The sequence below is a fragment of the Poeciliopsis prolifica genome, unplaced genomic scaffold, assembly GCF_027474105.1.
Source record: "Poeciliopsis prolifica strain line A6 unplaced genomic scaffold, Auburn_PproV2 SCAFFOLD017, whole genome shotgun sequence".
Taxonomy (NCBI): domain Eukaryota; kingdom Metazoa; phylum Chordata; class Actinopteri; order Cyprinodontiformes; family Poeciliidae; genus Poeciliopsis; species Poeciliopsis prolifica.
Window position 1 is genome coordinate 5,779,437 of NW_026562392.1, and position 25,106 is coordinate 5,804,542.

General features: G+C 43.4%; 1 protein-coding gene across 1 annotated transcript in view; it reads right to left on the reverse strand.

Moving 5' to 3' along the window:
- znf407 (zinc finger protein 407) overlaps positions 1-25,106 on the reverse strand; it is a 179,549-nt gene that overhangs the window by 36,151 nt on the left and 118,292 nt on the right. The window contains exons 7-9 of the mRNA XM_055042037.1: positions 23,262-23,345; positions 21,908-22,028; positions 16,791-16,969 (exon numbers count right to left, since the gene is read on the reverse strand). Of these exons, the coding sequence (XP_054898012.1) occupies positions 16,791-16,969; positions 21,908-22,028; positions 23,262-23,345 (384 nt within the window). The remainder of the gene's footprint in view (positions 1-16,790; positions 16,970-21,907; positions 22,029-23,261; positions 23,346-25,106) is intronic.

The following is a 25,106-nucleotide window of genomic DNA, read 5'->3' on the forward strand; positions in this document are numbered from 1 at the left end:
CTCGGCAAGGGGCGGCGGGCATCCATAACCCATCGTCCTGCCACGGGGTAAACGCCGGGCCATCCATCACGCACCCACTTGACAAATACCTTCCATAATAGAAGTTTATTTTTATGGGAGGCTGAATCAAGGACTTTCCCATGCATACAAAAACGTGTCAGAATTATTTATGGCTTGTGCTGAGACGCACAATATGTCATATCAAAGACCCATCCCGCTTGCCGGCGCCGCTGGAAGCTGCCGGCGCTCGGCCTGTCGATATCTGCGCTCGCCATCAATAATGTGGAACACCGCCACGATAAGCCTCTGGATTCGGAGGTCACTTTTGACAAACCATGGGCGTGAGGATCACTGCAGCCGACACACACACACACACACACACGTGGGCGTCACAAAAAAGAAAAACAGTGACAGACTCAATGTGTGTTTTTATTTAAAACTAAGGGAAAAGAGCAAGATTCAGAATCTTGCAAAAGGATTCACATCTCTAACATTTTCTCCCAGTAAACATGAACATTGAATCTTATGGGATTCAATGGGATCAGTGTATAATTTCAGATTTGAATCTTTTGATCTCAACCATCTATTCCTTATCAGTACTGGTTGCATGTTTAAGTTTGCTTCCTTGCTGGAATGTTTAGCGGCGCCGCACACTCTTTCCATTTTCAGACGATGGATTATGGGTTGGCAACCGAGTCGAACGTCGTCCAGCCAACTTGATAGATGCAAAAACCCTATGTTAACGTAGATATATTAGCAGCTAGTTAGCGGTAGCCACAACTGCCTCGAATCAATAACTGTTTGCTGGTGACGCAAACGTTTGCCTGACAGAAAAGTCCGACAAGAAAACAAACAAAGATATCAGGAGATTAAATAGTCCTGCCATGACAACATTTAAGACCAACTTATTTTTTTCTTATGAACTTAAGACATTTTAGGGCCTTCCTTTTAAATATATGACTTTGAGACTTTTTAAGACTTTTCAATGTTGCGTAGATGATACTAACACAAAGCAAGCATGTGGTGCACATGTCAGATTTGTGAACGTCATGTATAATTAACTTCAAAATTATGCATTACTTCGTGTTGGTGTGTCACATACAATCCTCATATAAAAAGTTAAGTTTGTGATTGCTTTTCGTAAAGTCAAAAAAGCTCACACGCATACACACACAGATGGGGAGGAAAATGTTAACGCACGCAGATCAGACCAGAACATAAGTACATACATATGCCTGTATTCCCAGATGTAATGTTCTTAAAGTCAAACATGCTTTTGCACGGCTGCATAAAAACACATCAGAGAAAAACCTGCTTCTGCACAAATCAAATGAGGCCTTTTTTTTTCAAACCCCAGTTTCTCCTCTCTGGAATAAAACAATTAAATAATGTCAACAAGGCTGAAGCTCAGCTGATGGGGACTGCCATCTGTCTGTCAAAACAACTGCCAAGGTCAGATGGACACAAAGCAGCGCGAAAAAAAAAATATAAGGAGTCGGAACACGGGCTAGTCTGTCTGGTAAGTCTTTGTGTGTTCAGAGTGAAAGCACCTCCATGTATGATAAAATAATCCATGACAGTGTGGAACCCAACAACTTAAAGGAAATCCTTCCACCGCCTGGAAATCTGAGAGCTGTCAGTCAGAGTGAGTGGCATCCCCCTCGCGCCCGCACAAATTGGGTTTCCTGATAAGGCCCCGGCATCACCGACGCTACGTCGGACGGAGAGAAAATATATTAAAAAAATAAGAGGAAAAGCAAAAGAAAAAAAAAAGAAAGGAAAAAGACGAGCTGCTTCTCCGTAGGCCACTTGAGTGCTGTCAGTCAGCGAGACTGGCAGGCTCACATCTCGCCAGTGGAAAGAGAAGTGGAGGGGAGAAAAAAATAAAATAGATTAACGTAGAGAGGAGGCAGCGGCGAGGAATGGGGTGGCGGGGGGGGGAGGCTGAGCGACGGCATTAAGTCTGGCTGGGGGAAAATGAATAAATATGATAAATATGATAATTGAAATTATGAGATTTCGGTACTTTCCGTAGTGGATTCCTCAAAGCGCCCAAAGGGATTAGGCCTTCATTCGCTGTCATTTTCAGCCTTCCTGTCCTTAACAGACAGACATAAACGGTGCCCACGCAGATCGAGGCAAAAAACAAAACAAAACACAAAGAGGAGATTGAACAAAAAAAAGATCAAATTTGATCAGGTGGAATGTTGTGTGTGGGGAAAACTCAGAGGCATTCTGCAAACACACACACACACACACACACACACACACACACGCACACACACACACACACACACACACACAAACTGAGAAAAAAAAAACAGCAGCAAAAGGAGCAGGAGAACTTTGTCCTGCGAAGACAGAAGATGTATGGCTCAGGGGAGATAGTAGCAACAGTAAATGATTACCTTTTTACAAACTAGGCCTTTGTAATAAAATGTGTGTGTTGGGGATGTGAGCAGGGCTTTTGGAGGAGGAAGTATTATCAATTCAGCCACACAGATAGCATTTCTGAAGCCACAGCAGGGCCGATCACTGTCTCGAGAGGAGTCTGAATCTGTATTCTTCGCCACGAGCTCCGGAAGGGAGAGAGAGAGGTCTGGGACCCGCTCGCGCACGTCGTCTGCGCACGGGCTGAGGGGGTGAGGTGAAGGGGAAAGGAAGTGTGCGTTTTGCCGAGAGAGACATCCGTTAGGGCCTCTTATGCCCGCAGGCCCCAGCCGTGACAGAACCGAGATCTATTTTCCTCATACCGGGTGTGTTTGCGCGCACGCTGACTCTCGCAAACATGCAATCATATGCGCCCACGTCCCCGGGGGTGCAGGGAGGGGGACAAGGAATATAAGATGGGAGATGAAGTTGTGGGGTGAAATGGTGCGTGTCTGTGCACGTGCCAAAGCTGAGATTTACTCCTCGACGGCTGATTTTAGGAGGAAGATGCTGACAGATGACACGGCGTGTGCTTGCTCTCCCAAACAGCACACTTGTCTGATAGCAGTCAAACGGAGCAGAGACAACACGGGGGAGACAACAAAACAGGCAAGATGGGCAAACAGACAGAGAGACGGATCGCTCGGCAGAGCTGAGCTGCCGGCCCCACGGTCACATCGCTCAGTCTCCGCTCGCGCGCACAAAACCTGGACAAGTTGAAATGGAATAAAAAATATAAAAAAAACATCACAGCTTGCAAGTAAAGCACAAGACACGAGGCAGAAAGGGGTTGGAAGATTGAGGGGGTCAAAAATGAGCAGATAGTAGTAAAGAGATACCAGCGTAGCCTGAGGTGCTTATTGCACACTGCTGAAATGTGGGATGTTTATATGAAACGGGGTGACTGATGATGTGACATCAATGTGTCTGTGTGCGTGCGTGTGTGTGTGTGTGTGTGGAGCTTGACTGTAAAGAAAAGAAACAAAACAAAACACAACAACAATGCACTCCTGCTAACATTTCAGGGTATTGAAAGTCGCCAGAAATAAAGAGCAAAATAAACACCTTGCCTCTTCCCTACTTAGAGTATGAGGATATGCTGCTGCAGAGATCTATAAATGATATCGCATTTGACGCCCTGATACAACACCAGATCATCAATGAAGAGAATAACAGAATAACTGAAGAGCAGCCAGAGAAGAAGAATTACCGTAAGCAGCAAAGTAAAGTTGTTCTGGATCTCACACTGTTTTGCGACTGACAGGAAAGTCTGCGCAAACTGCTCATAGTAATAAGTTTAGAGTGACACTAAGTATTTTACTGTAGTGCTGAGTTAGAGATAAAACTATAGAAAAGTAAAGACTGGATAAAATTCAGCGTAGGCAAGACGATCGGCTCACATGTTCTCTTGTCATTCCCAATGAGTGGCTATGAGAAAGAGGACAGGTAGAGTATTAGGATTCACGCACTGCTCTTTAAAAGTTCCTCGACACGTTGATTAAAAACGGATAAAATGCTTCTTTTTTAGGCTCTGTGAACACTTTCACTCCACCTGGAGCAAAGAAATTCTGGCGAGCGCTTCGTGAGAAAGAAACACGGGTTTCTTCTCTGCAAGTCCACAAGTGGTAAAGTCCCGTGAAGTCCTGCTTTTGAGGTCAAAGGTCAGAGGAAAGATATTTTGATTTCAATTTTTCCAAGCTTATGCTAAATTTAAGCTAATTTTTAATCATGAAAACACCAAAGTGTGTTTCAGGTACAGCAGATATTGTCAATAACCGCAATAAAACACTGACTGTAAAGTGAGCGTGCTCATAAAGTACACAGGTAAAAGTAGAAGTCATCACTTTCGTTGTCTAGTGTCCCACAGAAGTGTTAACTCCTCAATCTGGCATTGAAGAGTAAATGTGAAGAAGAAAACACATTTATATGTAGGAACACATATCTGTTTGTTATTATTTAATAGCTATCCTTTTATCTCAGTATTTGTTACTGATTTTGCTTAAATGCGGATAAAACAGTTTGATTTTTGAAACTGTAGCACTTTTTGATTCTTAAAACTTCTTCATTAATGGTTTGAAATAAATGTAAAAAGCACCTCAAGTGAGATGAATTTATTAAATTTTTTTTTTTTTTTGCATTTTTCTCTTCGAACATCAGAATCGCATAAACCGGAAAAGCAGTCTATGAAGTATGAGTGAAAAAAAAAACAGTCGTGGAGCTGTGAGTTATAACCTCCTTTGATAAAACAAACAACAACAAAAAATAAATAAATCTTTCAAAAAAACCTAAAATAATAGAAAGGTGTGAAAACACAGGATATAGAGACCGAGCTTATGTTAGATTTAAGCAGATCTGAGTCAAATAAAATGGACTGTCAAGTGTAAACAGGCTAAAAGGGCCTTGAGTAAATAATATCGCCCCAAGCTCAGAGCTGCAGTGCCACGCTGCGCAGCAGCCCTTCTGTCTTAGAGCGCTGATTAGAAACAAGAGGGGTTAATACAAGCGAGGTCAGGACATTTCCGCTAGAAAGGAAAAAACAAACTGAATAATTGAATATATATTTTCAACGTGGCTGTTTTTTTTTTTTAGTAGTGTCTGCGTTAAATTTTTAATTTTAGTGTTCAGTTTTAACATAATACGTCTCGTGATTATGCTTCGATAAAAAAATGTACAGTTTAGCCTCAACAGTCGAGGATTAAATTCAGTTCAACATCGTAAGCGCGCGGTTTTCATCACTTTAAGGTTGCTCATAGAATAAAGAGTTTGATTTTGCTGTTCAGTCAACAAAAACACACAAAATCTCATTTCTTCTGTTTTTTGTCGCAAAGCTCATTTGAGCAAATTCATAAGACCCAGTGAACGGAGTCACCAAAAAGGCATTTCTTCATTACCGCCCTCCTCGTTCTGTTATTCTGTTCCCCTCTCTTACAGGTGTCAGAAGAGATTTCATGGCCCGTGCATATGTGTGCGTATGCCACACCCGTTTTGAGCACTAATTTACCCTTTTAGGTTTAATCTCCCTGCGAGTGGCTTTTCTCGCCTTTTTAATTAGGCTATGGGGAGTCGACACCAACACTAAACTCACAAAGAAACTGAAGACGCGCTCGCAGCAGAACTCTTGCTACCTTAAACGCGCGCACGCACGCACACACACGCCGGCACTGGGGGTACTGAGATGTCCCAGACATCGGTGAGACAGTCCTCATCAGGCCCCTGTGGGCCTCTTTCACACTCGGGCTCCTCTCGGCTGCACCAGTCACCGAGACAGGACAGGCAACCGGGAGAGCGGAGGAGAAGAAAGAGAGAAAAAAGAAGTCAGAGATTTTTCTCACACTTGTGAGAGGACAGAAAGGCATTCACCTCCAAACTTTTATCATTTTATGTCAGTGCTTTTTGTTCTTTTTCTTTAACTTTAAGGTGCGGTAGTTCGTTCCCGGCTAGCTTTAGTCAAGTCACCGGGGAGTTACAGAAACACGGAAACGGAAAATGTAACGGTCACTGCCAATTTTTCAAACTTTTTATGAAACTACCCCTGACAATGTGAGCCAAAAAATTATTTATTTTTAAGGGTTAAAAGACCAAAGTTCAGGACGTGTTTAGCTCCTCGTGTTAGGATGACCAGCATCACTAACGGAGCAGATTGTGAGTTATTTCCTAGATGACGTGGATTCTTACTTCCTCTCTGAGGCACCCAAAGTGTCCAGATCAATCAATTTAAAAAACAAACTTTGCTGAACATTCTTATTATATGCTGGAAGTTATGAACGCTCTTACTGCCTCGATCAATAGTTTTGTTTCTAACAGCTTTGTACTTCCACTTCTTGAGGAGCTGCAAAGATTTGGCAACTACTCAGAAAGATGAGCATGTTATTACTCTAACATACATTTTATAATAATGATTGAAAATCAGAATAAATGTAACAAAAAAAAAAGATTATAATTATTAGATTAAAATGATGTCTCTCCAGTTTCTCACAACGGTGAGTTCACTGTTCTTTCAAAAAAAATTTAAAAAATGGAAGCAATTTTACCCATTCGTGCCTTCCTCCCAGGGACACATCAACATGCGAAAGGAGGAAACTGGAATCAACCCCACAACCTTCCAATTGCAAGATGACTACTGTGTCCTTGAGCAACGGTCATACGTGGAGCCCAGTCAAATTGGAAACAGGTCAACAATCATCACCAAATGATTTCCTGGAGCATCTCTATCAACCTGCACAACTACCTATTAGCTACATCATAGAGGTAAATTATTACCCAAGACAAATTTAAATCTCTGACGGGCAATAAACTTTGTGAAAAGTCTTAAAGACTCTCAGGACTTTCTGAAGATGAGACCTCTTTCTCTCTGGCAAACTTATTTTACACAGGTTTTTTTTTTCCTTTGTAAGTGTATCTGGTAAAACGCTTCTTGCATCGGCGAGAACTTGACATTAAAACTCCTTTATTCCACATTTTCCTTTCCTTCTCCAAACAAACCGCAGATTCTTCCCAAACAAACCTAAGCACTACAAGAGGCCATACAATAACAGCGGCAGTGATAGTGGCTTGTTATGGTGGAAATAAGAGGGCACTTAATTGGGGTCTGATAGCCTAATGGGCAACCCGTCTGATTACCAACTCTGCACATTGGCTTAAATTAGCCCGCTGATGAGAAGCCAGGGGATTCAATTATGCTGTGGAAGAAATAAGGGGCCCTAATAGGCCACTGTATCAGGAAACATGGGACTGGGCAGGGCTAAAGTGTCGGTAATTGGTTGTTTAGTTGAGGAAAGTTGAGCCTGTAGCTAATTAGAGACGCTGACACGTTTGGAGAGCCACCAAACAGGCGACACACGGAAGGGTTAGAGAGGAAGGGGGACCGCAAGGGTCCCCGGCACGGCAGAGGGGGGGGGGGCAAAGGTCGCGATGGAGTTCTCAGAAGTGCACGTCAGCCAATGAGGGTGGCGATCAGGGACTACATGTTGGTACTACGGAGCACTGTTGGCTCAGTGAAAGGTCAGGATGGGGCAGCACTAATCGCTCAACAGCAGTTTTATATTTTCTGCTTCTCCCCGTTTTTTTCTTAAAAGTCTCTTAACTTTATCAGTTAATTTTTTCAAGTTGATACTGACTTGCATTTGTCTGTATATCTTGCATGTTAGCTGTTTGCTCCAAATGGATGGGCAGAAGAGAGGGAAAAGGATTGAAATGCGGATGAGACTTTATAGCAACCGGCAGCTTCTTCGACCTCCACAGAGCAAGACGCTCTGCCATTTTCATTTTTTCAAAAAAAAAATAAAAATAAAACCAGGAAAAAAAGAACTCAGATAATCCCTGGGGACTCTAAAAACCAGTAGTTTATATAAGTGATTATCCAATTCATGAGGGATCCGGCGTAGTGCATCAAAACAAAACTGGCAAGCACAGCTTTCAAGAAAAAGAAAGTATAAAAAGTTTCTCATTAACTACTGCTCCCAGTTCAGGGAATAAGGAAATATCACATTCAAGCTTTATTTTCTATTTTATTTTCATTTTCCTTAGCAAAAGCAGCAGAGTTGCGGCCACCGCGTTACGTTGCCTCGCCCAGTTTCCTACCCTCCAAATGTCATAATCGGGAATGTAGCGCCTGTTAAAAACAGATTCCTACAGTTTTCATCTCTCGTCCCGTTCGGCTGTGTCCTACATAAGCCATCTGCAACGCTTCAGAACACTGCAACATAAGCACAAAGCTAACCTAAGTGTGTCACTGGCAACACCGGGGAGCATATATCATGTGTCATCAATCTGCCTCGGATGTTCTGAATGTGACAGAACGTGTCCAGAGGCGCCGGGTTTGACCCAGTCCGACAATGACGACCGCTCCTCCGGTCATCATTTATCCCGAGGAACTAATTTTGCTCGTGATAGCCAAAAGGTGACATTATATATATATATATATATATATATATATATATATATATATATATATATATATGGTTCTGCAACACCTGAACTGTCTGACCGAACGCCACATGTCAGTCAGGACTCCTGATGGCGGCTAAGCAGCCAAGCAGAGGCTGCCTGAATGACGCTGGCAGGAAGAGGAAGACGAAGAAGAAAAAAAAAGGTAGGGAGGGAAAGAGGATGAAACAAAAGAGCGTTTGTTGTGGCTGATGTGTGATGAATGCAGCCAGTTGGGAGAGCTTTCACGCTCATTGGAGCAGGTCATTACGCAGGAATTGCTGCTTGCTCGTCCCAGACCGGGCCCGGATTGGTTTTCTGAGATGCGTGCAACTGATGCGTTGTTTTCTTTTTTTCTAGTTCCCCCCCACTCCATAAAATGCTTAGCTAACCCCAAAAAGACTCACACATCGGTTGGCGTTCGTCTCCTTGGGGATTGGAGACGGAGCAGATGCTTCTCTGCTCTCATAACTCAAACAAGACAACACAGGAAGTGGCGGCGGCGGGTGTGGGAGAAGCAGGTATTGAATATTGATTAACAATAAAAAAAAAAAGGGGGCTTTTTTTCCCTCTCGTTTAAAGGTTTGGATGAACGGGTCAAAGTGAGTGGATCAGAAGAAGCTGGGAGGTTTCTCCTTTATGGCTTCATTCTCCCTGCAGAGCTTAAACGCTGCTTTAAGGCCTCTGTGTCCGTGGTCGCTGAGGTCACCAACTGATGGTGGGAGAAATATTTTATAGTTGGTTCAAAACAATCAAAGTGAGTCATTTCCAGATTGTAATAACCTGAAGAGAAGCAAACAGATGGTGGGAAAAAATATATATAAAGTGTACTTTGCTTTCTTTTTTTATTCCTAGTAATTTGTGTGAATGCAAAAAGATGAAGTGAATTTAAGGCACATATTTCTACAGACGAATGGAGGGATGGATGAAAAAGGAGAGATTGGTAAAAAAAAAAAAAAGAACGGATGGAAAATGATAGATTGATGACAAAAGAATGGAGGGATGGCTCAAAAAAAGATGGCAGCATGGATGCAAAAAGGACGGACTGGTCAAAGGATAAATAGATGACGAAAGGATGGATGGATGGAAACATCACAAAAACAATAAAACATGCAATTTTGAGACTCTTTCCTGTTTTCTGTCTTCAACCAGAGCTGAAAACGATCCAAACACAAACATTTCTAAACTTTTAAAGTCGAACAGGATGAGGAAAGGTTTGAATCCCAGTGTTAACTTCACCTCAGCATCACCGAGTTTCTTCTGCTGCCGCCGTGGCGTCAGCACAATTTCCCAACGCCGCTCCTGAGGTTTTACATAATTCCAAACAGAACACCGTTTTTCATTAATGTCCATCAAGCCGACGCAAACATAAGGAAGGCGACACGGAGACACAGGTTTATCACCGAAGCTGACGACTTGAAGTCCTATCACTGTTTTTTCTTTTCTTTTTTTTTTTTTTTCAAAACCCGTGTGTGTGTTTCTGTCCCTGCCCGTGCAAAAACTTGTCACATATAACGCGTTGTTATTAGAAACAGATGTTGATTTTATCGCCGGTGTCTGCGGCTTCTTTCACAACGTCAACACGGTGTCGTATGCTCGGGAATACCTGGGGCATATTTGCATGACACACACACCTGTCCTCCAACAATCTGACGCGCCGCTGTAACACGATATGCAAGTAAAACTCATGAGAGTAATGTTTCATTACATGATGAACAGAAGGTGAAAGCGAGGAGGGGTAGGTGTGCGCCCGCAGAGATGCATTACTTAAGTAAAAGCCATCAAAACCCATATTTGTTTACAGATTTGCTTAATAAGGAATATAAAAAAAAAAACAAAAAACCAAAAAAAAAAAAAACGAGCAAACAAATGAATTTGCCCGTGGTTATAACTGTGTATTAAGATCATCACTTACAAGGCCAGCGCCTCCTCTGGCCCTCTGCTGTGGCAATCCATCATGGATTATTATGGAAAACATAATCTGCATAAAGCAGCAACAATGCCTCCAAGAAGTTTACTTATTTATTTGCTTCACCTTTTTTTGTGTGTGTGTGTGTTTTTGTCAGGCGCCGAGCATCGCGTCGTCAGACGCTCTCGGCTAATTACGTAGCATTTGATCTCTGAGCCCCGGAGGTGGGCGCTTTTGACCTCAGTTGAAAATGTGGAAAAGTATTTCAAAATTAAAAAAATAAAAAAATAAATGGAGGCAGCGGAGATGGTCTGACGGAGCTGATGGTGGTGTTTCGCCTGCGTTTCGGTGAGGGTGGCGATTGTTTACAAACCAACGCAGCAGCCAACCTCTCTGGGAGGAGGGAGAGGGAACGAGCGGCGCGGCTGCACCACGTCTACTGCATGCTGAGGCGGAGTTTAGCGAGGGTAGTCGGTGTCTCGTTAAGGGATTCAAAGCATTTCCCACAATGTCGTTCAGTGGCACAACTGAAAACTTTACTGTTTCACAGCATGGACTGATGTGAGAAACGGCAGGAAAAATCAGAAAAGTGTGGCGAGCCTTTAAATTCGGCTTCTCTCAGCAAATACTTTTCATAACCAAGGTCGCCACAATCAGAGCTGCAAATAGTCTTTGAAATTTTCTTAAAGTTGGCCAAACTATTGTAGCCTCTGAATATGCTTTGATTCTTTCCATAGCAGCAATGACTTCAAGTGTAGGGTTATTATTCCACTCTCAAGTCCAAGTTTCCTCCAGGATTTCGCTTTATTTAGCTCCATCCGTCTCCCCAGCGTCTTCGATTAGCTCAAAGAAGGAAAGATGTCGCAGTTTGTCCGTAGCACCTTCTTCCACATGTTTATTGTGATTGTGGTTCATGGCTACATATGTACCAGGTACATATCTAGTAAATCATGTTTTGCGGCTCTAGGTGAGTTTTGTTAGTAGGGGGCTAAAAGTGACTCCTTCAATGGCAAAATGTTGCTGACCCCCGGTCTAACGCCCCAAATCCCAATAAAAAAAGCCCTGCTTTATTTGAAGTTTCAAGTGGACAAATTATGCAAATAAAAGGAGTATAAATGCTTTTTGCAGTCACTGTGGGTGTAGCAGAGGCTCTGCCGTGTTGCGGCCATCACTTCGTGACTCTGGCGCGGCGTCTCTCCTCACATGAAAGACAATCGTCATTACCGCTTCATCAAAATGACTCCTGTCAGCAACATTTTCCCCTCACGTATCTAACCTCCTTTTGTTTCTCCCTCTTCCTTCCCTCTGATGCCCTAATCACCATTCCCCTCCATCAGTTGCTGGATCTAATTCCCCTCTCTTCCTTCGTTTGCAAAGGACCTCTGCTTTCATCCTGGAGAGAGGCTTTAATTTGAAGTGCGACGCTGAATAAAGAAGGAAAGAGAGAGAGAGGAAGGGAGGGGAGAGACGAGAGGAAGCGATATGGAAAGGCGAAGCGCGAGCCGAGACGTTCGGGTGTCAATCAATCCGGCGCGAGGGGCTACAAGGGCCCGTGACTGAGGCTGCGTTTGATCTGTGTCTTTCAAAGGGGGAACAGCAGGAAGGGCCATCACAGCCGATTTGCCTCTCGCTGCTGGCCCCGGTGCCACTCTGACAGAGAGCAATCACAAGCAGGTTAATTCAACATCTACCTTCTTAATCTTTTTTCCCCCTGTCTCTTTCTTTTGGACTCGTTCTGTCTACTTAGATGAAGAACTCCTCTTCCCGCTGCCACCTCCACCTCCCCTCTCTGCTCCTTTTCAAAGAGGAGCGCTTCGCAAGTGGATATTCAATCTTTCAGATCACCTGTTTCTTCTTTTTGCTTTTGGGTTTTAACGCCGGCATTTGTCCTTATTTACATGCTGATACTCCTGGAGGATAAAATATTAAAGGCAATTATTTTTCAGAGAGAAAAAGTTTACTTCTTTGGGTTGAAAGGGCCAGCTGCTGCATTTTAGGTTATTTCAGCTGCTGTCATTCTTCGCTTCCTGCGTGTGGTGAGCTGTGAGCTGAATATCTATTAGAGGCAAGATGACATCTTGAAAATACGCCGCTTAATTTGACTGAAGGAGGAGGATGTGCTTCCTTTGGATGGTGTGTTTTTCTGATGAGATCTGACCTTCACACGAAACGCTAAAAATGAAATAAAATTTTTGAAAATCTGTGATAACGTATGTGACCCATTGCAGCACTGGACTGGACGGAGAAAAAGTAGAGAACATTCGTTATAGATAATAGTTCAACAAAAGTCAAATCAACAGTGGCACAATTGTTGGTCCTTTAAAATAATCAGCAATTTATTTATGCTATTTACTTATACTCAAAAAAATTATATTAGTTTCCATGAGTCTATGTTCCCCTCAGATATAGATATAATATCCATGGGTCTCCACATTTCTATAGACACGGGCCTGGGTTTATCGAGCCAGATTCTGAGGTTTTGATAATTGGATGACACAATTTATCAAACGTGACCAAGCGTGTTATGCCAACTGTAAAGTTGGCATAAGACTTAGTGTCAACTAAGAGCAAAAGAGAAACGATTAGTCAAGACACAAAATCAACCATCTCACCTTACCCGTCTCAGTCCACAGAACTAAGTCTTGTGGTAAACCTATAGGATGAGCTGAGGGGAAGAATCCCTCAAGGCTCCCACATCCTGGGGTGTGTTGTGCATATTCTGTCAGCCATGTGGATTCGGTGCTCACTATTGATGGATGGTTGAGACTTCATGGTCAAGAGTACCAACTGGTTACATTTCTTGTGACAAATCCCTTCATTTCCCACAACCTGTATAGATCCTTACAAGTTTGCTGAGCTAGTTGGGCACCTAGTCAAGATCACACACCTGCCACTTTCAGCGTGAACAGAGAGTGTCAGTCACATGTCATGTATGTCCTTGTGACTGATTGTTCTTTTGGTCTACGCATGAGTCAAAGTGTAGAATGAAGTATGCCCGGCTGTGTGGGACGCTTAAGTGAGGATAAAATGCTCTGAAGGATCTAGTGAGATTGTGAAAGGATGGATTCTCAAAGACCAGCCTCTCTGTACGGTCTAACCTTGCTGAAGCAGCAGAGGATAAAACTGAAAAGCAACACGCATGAATGGCGTCAGGCTTAAAAACAAATACTTCACACCAAACAAACCCCACGGGTGAAGTTCTGGTAAATCTATCCAAGTAGTGTATCGACACCCCTCAACCCAATGCAAACAATGTGTTGACGAGATGCACTTGGGCGCTCCCAATCAACACTTTCCTTAAGTTCTTTGCTTTCAGCAAAAAGTATTCACAGCAGAAGGTACAAATAATTGTCCGACCAGAAAACTTTTAATATGTTCAGATGCCGGCCTGGGGATTTTCTGCATGGAGTTTGCGTGTTCTTTTTGTGCATGCATGTCGGGTACACCAGATTCCTTCCGAAGTCCCAAACCACGTTAGGTTAATTGGTTGCTCCAAATTGTTCAGAGGTACATGTATGTGCCATGTATTTTTAGCCTTGCACATCTTCATCAGGGAAGCCAAAGAATAGGCTTCCGTCTGTATATCTCGTTCTTTTTTTTACGGTTCACAGGTGAAACTTGGGAGGCATAAAGTACAGCCGATTCAGAATCTGTTTTAACCAAAGGTCAGGACACACTGAGGTGAGAAATAAAATCTAAACCTAAATGTGTGCTTTGGTTAAAGGTGAAAGGATACAGAGAATATGGAAGTACTAAGGTAAAAAGGTTGAACGGGAAGGTTAGGAGGTGGAAGTAAAGAAGGTTAAGAAAGATCTCTAAATTTGACAAAAAAATATAAAGAAAAAGAACGAGTCACTAATCTAGAACAAAAAACTTCAGGGTCCGAACAAGGACGCAACCCTTATCATTTCGAGGAATATACGTGTTTTTCCAGTAATGTCCCTGCCTGGCCTCTTTTCCATGGTGCCCTCCTCTGGTTCCAACGCCTTTGTGTAAGGTCAGAGGGATAACAGGATAAAGGCTGTCCTCACTGCACCTCTGAAGGACAGCCACTCTACCGATTGGATTTGGAGGTCCTCAAGGACAAAGAGGAACACTGGAACACAAAGGAAACCAATAGAGGAAGGACGAGATTTCATCTGTCTCTGTGGCCTGAGTGATTGGCAGGGATGGCTACACCAGCAAACTCTGAGCTCCGCTTCTTTGTTGCTGGGCGCACCTCCATCAGAACTGAATGACAAGACTTGGTCCACTGACAAAAATGCACTCTAAGAATGTCGACTCGCACACTTCAGAGAAGCAATGCAAGATCAAGGGCAAAAACCTCGAAAGAACAAAAGAAATAAGGTTTTGGAAGTAGGATAAATGTTCCCCACTAACATGAGATGTGGGGTAGAAGACATAAAAAGAAGAAAAAAAAAACAACAAAGTCAGTATAATATTTGTGTAGCACCATTATAAAGGAAGAGTGGGAGTGAGATTAAAATTGAGAAAAAAGAAGTCGGCATGATCTCCATTACTATTTATTCTAACAAACCGTGACCTTCAACTTAAAATGTATCCTATGCAGTTTTGGTGAGGGCTCATTTGCCACCAACAGCGTGCCAAAGTGACGTTGCACCTGGATATTTCAGCTTCGCAAACTGCATTTTATCTGAAACATTTAACATCAGTGCTATGAAAAAATCTGCAAATATTCTGGAGACATGTTCCTTGGAAAAATTTGCAAACTGAACTGTAGTTCTAGATTCCCTAGTAATTAAAATGAACTGACGATGAATGGACAGCTGCTCTCAAACAATCTGATTCATAGAAGACATGTATTTAAAAAGCATAAGGGGGAGCAGGAATGATCCGTGTGGTATGCCGCAAACTTCAAAAATCCTTAAAGCAAAAATTTTCAGCGTCATTGAACAGTTTACATTTGAGAGGCAGCCCACCACCATAAATAATCCCCCAAATGAGTTTTATATATATATAAAAATTCCCTTCTCACCCACCGCGGGTGGTTCTTATCCTCTGAGCTCGGGTCCTCTACCAGAGGCCTGGGAGCTTGAGGGTCCTGCAGTATCTTGGCTGTGCCAAGGACTGCACATTTCTGGACTGAGATGTCTGATGTTGTTCCTGGGATCTGTTGTAGCCACTGCTCCAGTTTGGGGGTTACTGCACCGAGGGCCCCGATGACCACAGGCACCACTGTGGTCTTCACCTTCCAGGCCCTCTCCAGTTCTTCCCTGAGGCCCTGGTATTTCTCCAGTTTCTCGTGCTCCTTTTTCCTGATGTTGCAGTCACTTGGTATTGCTACATCTACCACAACGGCTTTCCTCTGATGTTTATCCACTACAACAATGTCTGGTTGGTTCGCCATTACCATTCTGTCTGTCTGGATCTGGAAGTCCCACAGGATCTTAGCTCTGGCGTTCTCCACCACCTTTGGCGGTGTTTCCCACTTTGATCTCGGGGTTTCCAGTCCATATTCTGCACAGATGTTTCTGTACACTATGCCTGCCACTTGGTTATGTCGCTCCATGTACGCTTTCCCTGCCAGTATCTTGCACCCTGCTGTGATGTGCTGGACTGTCTCAGGGGCCTCCTTGCACAACCTACACCTTGGGTCTTGTCTGGTGTGGTAGATCTGGGCCTCTATTGCTCTGGTGTTTAGGGCCTGTTCCTGGGCGGCCAGGATGAGGGCCACTGTGCTGTCCTTGAGTCCAGCTTTTTCCAGCCATTGGTAGGATTTACTGATATCAGCCACTTGGGTTATTTGCTGGTGGTACATCCCATGTAGGGGCTTGTCCTCCCATGATGGTATCTCTGGCACCTCAACCTCCGTTGAGGTGCCAGAGATACCATATATATATATATATATATATATATATATATATATATATATATATATATATATAAAACTGCACTCTGCTTCCACAACAAAGTTGGCAAAACGAGGAAATAACTCGATGATTATCAGTAACACTTCTTTAGATATTTCCAGATTTGTAAGTTTATGCAGTGTGTGCCTTGATTTTATTTTATTTTTTTTGCAAATATTTGAAGACTCTAACACCTCGATAGCATCAGTGTGACACAACCTTGGTTGATATCTTAGAATACAAAGGTCCCCTTGGAGAAAGCAAAGAAATGTGTTCAGAGGCAGAGCGGAGGCTCCTCTGACTACAGAACAGATTATCAGCTGTAAAATTGGTGAAATGCCCGCCTGGCCTTTGGCCAATCCAGGAGAGTTGCTCAGTAACCAAGACAAACAAAGTCATCGAAGTAGTGAGGAACTTACCGAAAGAGAGACAGTCATCTGACTTTTAGAAGAAATTAAAGAATTTATCTGTTGCATTGATAGAAATCTGAATAATTCAGGTTTGCTCTGTTAAGCCTGACCGAAAGGCAAAGGTTTCATTGGATTATTACTCAGACAGTTAGTGAAGATCACCTGCCATCTTCTGTCATGTATTGTCGAATCTGTTTCCAGAACTTAGTAGAATCTGGGAGAAGGTGGGAGTTTGTGCAACCTTACCCGCGTGAAGGTAGGCAAGGTCTGGGTTCTCGATGTCGAGGTGACTGTCCTTCAGGTGGTTACGGAACTCCATGGGGGAGTTGGTGGCGTAGGTACACTTGGGGCAGTTGTACATCTTCACTCCCTCGTGTTTCCCCGTATGGAGAATGTGCTTCCGGATGTTTTCGGCACAGTTGGACCTGGGGAGGCAAAACCGAGAAAAGCAAACGATGAAACTCTTGTCTTCCGCGAGTAAAGAAAAATAATAATAATAAAAATAAAAAAACGACAGCGAGAGCTCAAAAGATGTTTCAAGAGGGAGAATATAAGTGAAATATTTGCTATCGAGTCAAACATTTCATTGTTATGTGGACATATACAAGGCAAGAACCCCAGACACAGACCGGACGAGGCCTCCGAGCATTAAATTTATCCAGTTTTGACACAGTAAAGCTATCTTGTGTTCCTTTTATCACACTTTTTCTTTCATCTGAGCATGCTGGGGGCATTCTGGTAGGACCGCTGGAGGATCCAGGCCCACTGAATGCATTAAACACAGATGTCTGAGGACATCCTTTATGCAGTTATGTATCTTCAGCAGCTGTAAGAAAGGTAAAGGATGATGATGTTGTGGTGTATGTGTTGTGTGTGTGTATGCGTGTGTGTGTGTGTGCTGGTCAAATAGCACAGGCCAAGAAGTGAGCTTACTGCAGGGGGATAGGATGTAACAATGTCAGCTCGGAGAGTCAGACGCAACCTGCTGCTGATTAATGATGCTGCCTGATCTGCTCCCAGACTGTATCTAAACCTGCCCCCATACACACATAAACAAACAGGCTCATGTTAAAGGTACAGGCAGATCGGCGCGTGCGTCCTTAGACTGAATACCTGCAAAATAAAAAGCGGGAGCTGAAGAAAAAAATAAGAATAAAGACTCAAATGACAGCAGTGGTCTTCATATACAGACATGAATCAATGAACTCGCACGCAGACATGTGCTCACCCACAATACATCATACAAGCGCGCATGTGCGGGGCGGAATACTCCTTCACACACCGTCGTGCGTTGATGGATGGGGCACTTGTGCTCAGTTTGGACCTGACATTCTCGGACAGTATAATACGCAATTATTCTCCCTTATCACCTTGGCCGGGACAATAAAGCCCCACTGTGCCATAGCTCACGCCAGCCAAAGAGGGAATTTGTTTTCACTTTTGCAGAGACGCCTCTCTCCATCACAGGTCTGTGGTCCGGCCCAGCTTCACAGCAAATAAATAATAATAATAAAAAAAATAAAAAAACGGAGCCAGCTCTCACTGGGTGGTGCACAAGTAGAGAATAGATGTTCTATTGTTGAGGCACTCTCAACCCGAAAAAATACCTTTGCCAACGCACACCTATGTATGATGATTTTAAAGAATTAAGAGTTGAAAATATGTTGCTGGGGTCACCAGCAACATATTGTGCAACATTACCTGCATGCAGGTAATGTTGCACAATGTTCACCAGGTCAAGGATTCTGCAGTTAAAAAAAAAAATAAATAGTTCCACAAATGTATGTATGTATGCAGCGCAAGTGTATTTTTTGCCCCCTTTTCTGGTTTTGTTCAACAAATCTGGTATTTAGAGGTGAGTGAAGATGTTTTTGGAAGAAAGCTACAAGATGACCTGATGTGAGTTTGCTATGAGTCATGGGGAAAGAAAGTGATGAGGTCAAGCACCCTCCTGGAGAAGCAAAATGTTTTCAGATGTATTTTCATCAAAAGTCGGCCCACAGGTGGCTAAATGCATATAAAAATGAAAAAAAAAAACAACAAAAAAACATGTTATATTCTTCCTCCTACTTCATATCTACATAATAATCAGAATTAACTGTAATAATGACAGAAGTTTGTCATTATATGGTGACAAAGTGAAGAAAAGCATATCTGTAAAGGACTTGCACACAGTGTAATTCATTTCCTTTAGAAACCCAATATTAAATAATATGAGTTTATCCGAACAAATAACTATATTTTCTCTGTGATTACTGTTTTATCTGCTGTGACGAACAAAGCGAAGCAGCTTCACAGGCAACTTGCAGCCATCTGTTGAATCCACTTCAGCCTGTTGGAGGGAGAAAAAAAAACAACAAAAAAAGCACAAAAACTGAATTTTAAACTGTCACACGCACTCAAATTAACACAAATGAAGCTGCTAAAAAGAAAGCGTCTAATGCTGAAAAGCGAGCTGATCTGGTATTCTAGGACTGCGGCATAAATAGATAAAATTTGAAGCAGCGCTAAAAGGCTCTAAAGAGAGCGCGGGTGGATTCCTATGGGGGCCATGCTATCTCTCAGATATGGTAATGGCGTAATTGTCATATTAAAACAACACAATGTGCGTTTAGGAGTCAGCAGGTGTCACAGTTAGTGAAAGCCCACACTAACCCTCCTACTATACGCCGGATTAATTAGTCCAACGTCGTTTCGACAACCTCCCCCAACCTGTGCACCCGCCATGGGAGTCAGCCATACTGATAGCCGACGCACACGTCACCTCAGCGCCGCCACTTTGCGGCTTCATCTGAGCCACTTCCACATTCCTCCTCACCAAGACTGTATGCTAATGGGAGAGGTGGAACTGAAGAGGTGCTTTGTTAGGAAAGATTTAAATGTGTTTCTTGTGTGTGTTTGAAGTATATATGCATATATATATTTTTTGGAGGGGGTTGTAACGCTAATCATTTGTGCAATATTGTGCCGAATGGTTAATGGCTCCCTCTCCTCTGTCGATCGTTTCCGTCAGTTTGCAAGGTTGCGGGCCTTGACCGCCGCTGGCGGCACGCGTTTCATCGCCAAACTCGCCATCAGCTGGATCGAAACAAAAACGTCTAAGCATCCAATAAGTAATAGTAGGTCCAGGCGTGCAAGAAGTCAGAGGCTACAGATTAATTAGACCATTTAAGATGCCACTATGACTTTAACGAGAGGCGGGTGGAGTGTGTGTGTGTGTGTGGGGGGAACTTCTCATTGTGAACAATAGCAATCATTTCTAAACAGTGGAAGTAAAGCAGTTTAGCAGCTTGCATAAATAGCAGCGGAAAAGTGAGACAGACATCATTAATTGACAACCCCGGACTCCCAACGCAATATCATTAGAATATTTTCACCACTATTTCCCAACTATAATTATCCCCCCTCCATTATCTGCGTCTGTCTGAATGGTGGATGAGTGGCATTTGATAGATCATTTACTCCCCGCTCATTTACATGCCTTTCAGAAGCGGCTTTGATGGGGATAGCGTCGTATCAGGCGAGAACCGTGGACGACACCCGCAACATTTAACATGGAATACTGTGGCTGTGCGAATCACATCCCTGGAGCGCATTTTTGTTTCCAGCGAGCAGCGGCTGTCAGTCACAGAAGGCTGAACTACAAAAGCGACGTTTTTATTTCTTAAGGCCGATATTCACTCAAAGGTCGAACTTATCCAGCTGCTCCTTATTACAACCAGGTGAGGGTGTAAAAGCAAGGCGCAGGTACGAGCCCCTCACATTCAAGTTCTGTCTTTATATTTGGAAGCAAGCAGGGTGTTTCCATCGTCTTCCTCCTTCCCCCCCTGGATCCCCAGAGCCCTTGGGGCTACCAAAATGTTAATTTGGCTTCTAATTTAGTGTTTCATTTGCTGCTATCAGTAACGATCATTATGTATCAGCCAGGGAACAATAGGGACGAGAACATTTGGCTCGTTCTGCGGGAAAGTACCTTTCTTATAGTCGAGAAAAGCCTGGTGGTTTGAGACGAGGCCCAAATTTCACACAAAGGAGCATGTGGATCAGTGATCCTCATAAAGTTTTTTTTTTTTTTTTTACAATTTAGCTTTGAATGATTTTCAGTGTTCAGCTGGAACAAAATTTACAAAATACTCAGCATCATTCAACGTAAGATTGTTTTTTTATACTTAACTTTTTTTGGAAACTACTTGTATTAGAGATTTTTTTTTTATGCAACAAGAAATTTTATTTTTTTTAAGCTCATAAACTGAATGCTACGCTTCTTGTTCAGCATCCTGACTATTTTTGTTCCTTGGGGTTAGGGTTAAACTGGCTGAAGGACGGACGAACAGTCCTCGTCCTCTCACAGAGCGAAAAACCGAATAAGCTCATGAATATAAAGGAAACAGAGACATCTGGATGTAAAAAACAAGAAACCCTCCAAACATTCAAACATTAGTTCGATAGACGTAAAAAGGACATTTAACAGTATCGACCAATTTGAGTAATAACTAGACAAATTATTGGCTTGTAAAAATAACAATAAAAAAAGGGTGACCCAGAGGTTTCGTTTTTTTTTTAAAAACACAAAGCAATAATTTGGGAACAATTATAGCTTGTCAGCATCCCCCCCCCCCCATCTGTCTTTTGTATGTAGTCGCCTCGAAAACACAGCTAAAGTCTGAGTCCAGTGCTTCATATCATCAAAGCAGGTGTAGCGAGCCTCTGAAATGATTATGTCGCAGACGGTGGACAAAAAAACTAAACAAATGAGTACATCTAAAACCGATGATGGGTTTGAGATCATTCCCTTTCACACTTTCCTGCCACGATCCGGGCCGAGAGAAGGGGGGACGAGTGAAAGGGAGAGAGGAGCAGACAGGTAGAGAGAGAGAGAGAGAGAGAGAGAGGGAGAGAGAGAGAGGGAGATGTGCAACACCGGCCAAAACTTTTTCAATTTCACCGACAATTTCCTGTGTAATTACTGATGTGGTGTGATGGTGTTTTAATGACAGGGACCCGGCGGTGACAGTGACACGGTGTGTGAGGATGCGAGCGGGAATGTGGCTGTGGGTGTGCGTGTTGTGGAGATCTGGCTGGGCTTGTTGATGATGGCAGAGTGATGAGATGGAGCCATGCTGTGGAGATTAGACCTGTCGGCTCTCCACCGCTTTCAAGCACCATGCACTCACACACACACACACACACACAAAGCTTTTACCGTTGTCCCCAAACGCTCCCCCTTAAAATACCAGACAACGCCACCTGCTTTCTCGCTGTCAAGTACACACACTTTTGCATTCTGGCGCCCCCTGTTATCAACCTCCTGATCATCGACGCCACCGGCGCCGACAGCCAAGTGTGGGTCAATGAGCCGGTACCTGTAGTCGCACCAGGGGCAGCGGTACGGTTTCTCTCCGGTGTGAACACGTTTGTGGCGCGACAGGTGGGACTGCGTGGTGGAGGCGAAGTTGCAGAGCTTACACTTGAAGGGTCTCTCTCCTGTTGGGGTTGAAAAAGGCAGGAGGGAGACATTAGAGACGAGAAACAGAAGACATGGGAAGACAAGCACACACACACACTCATAAAACACTTCAGCTGACATGAAATAGGTAAATAACTGATGATGTGTAAAATTAGCGAAATCAAAGCAGTCTTCTTTGAGCATTAAATACATTCGCATCAAAATAAAAGGTCAGTATCAGTTTGTTTTTATTATTATTTCACTGACAGCAGGGGAAACGCTGCTTTTGCTAGAAATAAGCTGTCACCAGGAAGTGACATGTGAACCATCCTTTCAAAATAAGTGGCAACTGTTCTAACAGCGGGGTGCTGATATTGCTGTCTCATAACTCATTCGAGTGAATTCTGCCTTCACGTGTATTTGCCTCTGTGTTTTTCAGAAACTTTCTCCGTTGGTTGTATTGCTTTGCGTCCTGCAACGACTGAGCCATTCATCAGAAAACTCAAAATCTTCAAGAGTCTGCTTCTTTTCTTTTTATGCTTAACATGACCTTCACTGGACACCGTTTGTTACTGCCTCGGTGACATTTCCACGTCGAGAGGAAAGGCGACGGCCGCTTGCCCGCTGCTGCGTAAGAGCTACGAATTTATCAAAAATAATGGCCCAGCGTGACCCTTGGGAGTTTGCGCAATATAATGTCGGGCTTCCTAGTAGCCTCGGTGGCTACATTGTCAAATCTGTTGTCGTTCACCATGCGGGTAAATCGACCGACACGCATCAGCAAAGTGGGGCTGGACAGAAATTGGACGCTTGAGGTTCAAAATCTAAGAAGCAAATTGAAATAATTATTAAATACCAAATGAATATTTATAAGAGCATTAATAATTGTTGGTAGTCTGCCAGTTGAAATGGTGTTTGTTTCAATATCTTAATTTCCCTCCTTCTTGGGGGGGAAAAATAACCAAAAATAAAACACTTGTTAATGACAGCCCATGTGAAAAAAATGCAATTTCTCTAAGCGACAGAATGACATGGTGAAATGATAACTGAAATTAAAAATCTCAGGTTCAGTCAGCCATACTCGTACACATGCCCATCAACAACAGCGGCGTGTCAAACTGAAGCGCCCGTGTGAGAGCGAGTCGCCTGAACTGCGCGACAGTTCGCGTTTGAATCGACGACTGAGATTAAGGAAGTCCGCGAAGACAAGAGTCAGTTTGTGCTCGAACCAGTTCACAGCTCGGAGTTTGTGTGTGTGTGTGGTGGTTTACCTGTGTGTTGGCGTCTGTGTTTGGTCAGGGCGTGTCTTGTGCCTCCTGCGAAGCCACACAGGTCACAGAGGTAGGACTTCTCTCCTGTAAAGAAGGAAGAGGCTCAACGTAGAGAAGCACACTGAGGACACAAGGAAAGATGAGAGGAAATTCTAATAGCTTAATTTAGTGCTTGATGATCAAAGGTGTAAAAGAACAGCATGTTTAATTTCCACTACTTGAGAGAAGCCATCTAAAATGAACATGAAAAACAAATACTGAATGGCAGAAGAGGCTTCGGGTTTCGTCTTTCTAACACCTGCAGCCTTGCCTTTTCTCAACAAGGGGTTAGGATTGATTGTTAAGTGAACCAAACATCAAACAACATCAATTATTGATCTTAACAACACTTTTAGGGTGTGTTCCCACCAGCTCGGTTTAGTCCACTTTAATCAAACTCCAGTCAGTTTGCCGAGAAAGTCCGGTCCGCTTGGGGAGGTGTGAATGCGTAATCGAACGCTGATGCAGGCAAAAATCCAAACTCTGATCCGCCGGGCGAACTTTGATCAAAGGGAACTCTGGCATAGTTCAAATTCGTATGTGGATGCTTTTGGAGACGACTCCAACAGCAGGAAGCGGACTTAGCGCAGGGCATTCTGGGTAAATACAACTAAAACTACCGCACCTATGGGAGAAATGCCCTTTTGTCTTTTACCAATGACAAAAAGAGAAATCCTACAACCACTAAAATATGGCACTTCTGCTTTTTTGTTTGCATAATGTGAAGAAGGAAGTTGTGCTCGTGTCTTCTTCTGGGGTTTTCTTGGTGCAGCACTGCCAAAGGCGAGCGGGATGTGAAGGTGGTTTGGATTGTCTGGTGCACTGCAGTGTGAAAGTGAACCGCAGCAGCTGAAAATGTAGCAAATGTTGTAATTTGGATCCCTAATCGAATCGAATCTAGCGGGCTAAGAGTGTGTGCAAACACTCTTAGTGTGACTCTCTGCCTACGACCTATAAACATGATACTTTCGACGGATGGACGCAAAAGATCCCTTCCTGGAACGGAGCGAAGTTTATTGGTAAAGCCGGTTTCTCTCACGCTGATCCCGTTTCAAGCTGTCGTGTGTTTCGCTCTGAGGCTGCGTCAACAACCGCAAAAATAAAAATCAAATGGCACAAGTGCAATCGCAGTTGCCATATGGCTCTGGATTAGTCTGATGAGTCTTGATGCCTCAATGTGACATTCCTGTCACCGAGAGCAGCAGCTAAAGTGCCACTGAGAGAAGCTCAGCGTTCAATGAGACAAAGAGCATGGGCATGGTGAGAAAGGGAGGGACGTGTAAAGTCAGAGCGAAGCAGAAAGCGAGAAAAGAAAAGACAGATTGAGCAGATGAGCAGAGGGCCTAGTTGGCTAACAGATGAGCCAAGCAGAAGTCACAGATCACTAGTGTATATCCATCAGAGCTCTCATAGCTAACTAATTCCTCCAATCAGATGGATCCGTGTAAATATGTCAAATGGGGGACGGGAAATTGCCAGTGTGGTTTATTGACTGTGATAAAATCTGAAAAGCACCGCTGAACATAATTACATACTTGTCAGAGCCATAAAAATTAGCTTTATTATCAATGGGATGGTTTTGTACAACTTCATTTGGGGGCGATGCCTTCCAGATGGGGAGCGTGGAGAGCTTTTTTACACTCCTCCTCTCTTCCCTGCATCTGGCTCCGTCATTAACGGCATGATGGTCTCTCTTTCTACCTCTCTCTGTCTGCCACCACACACACACACACACACACACACACGCACACACAAAGACTGCAACATTTGTGATTAGGCTCACTCAGGGAAATGAGCGCACACATT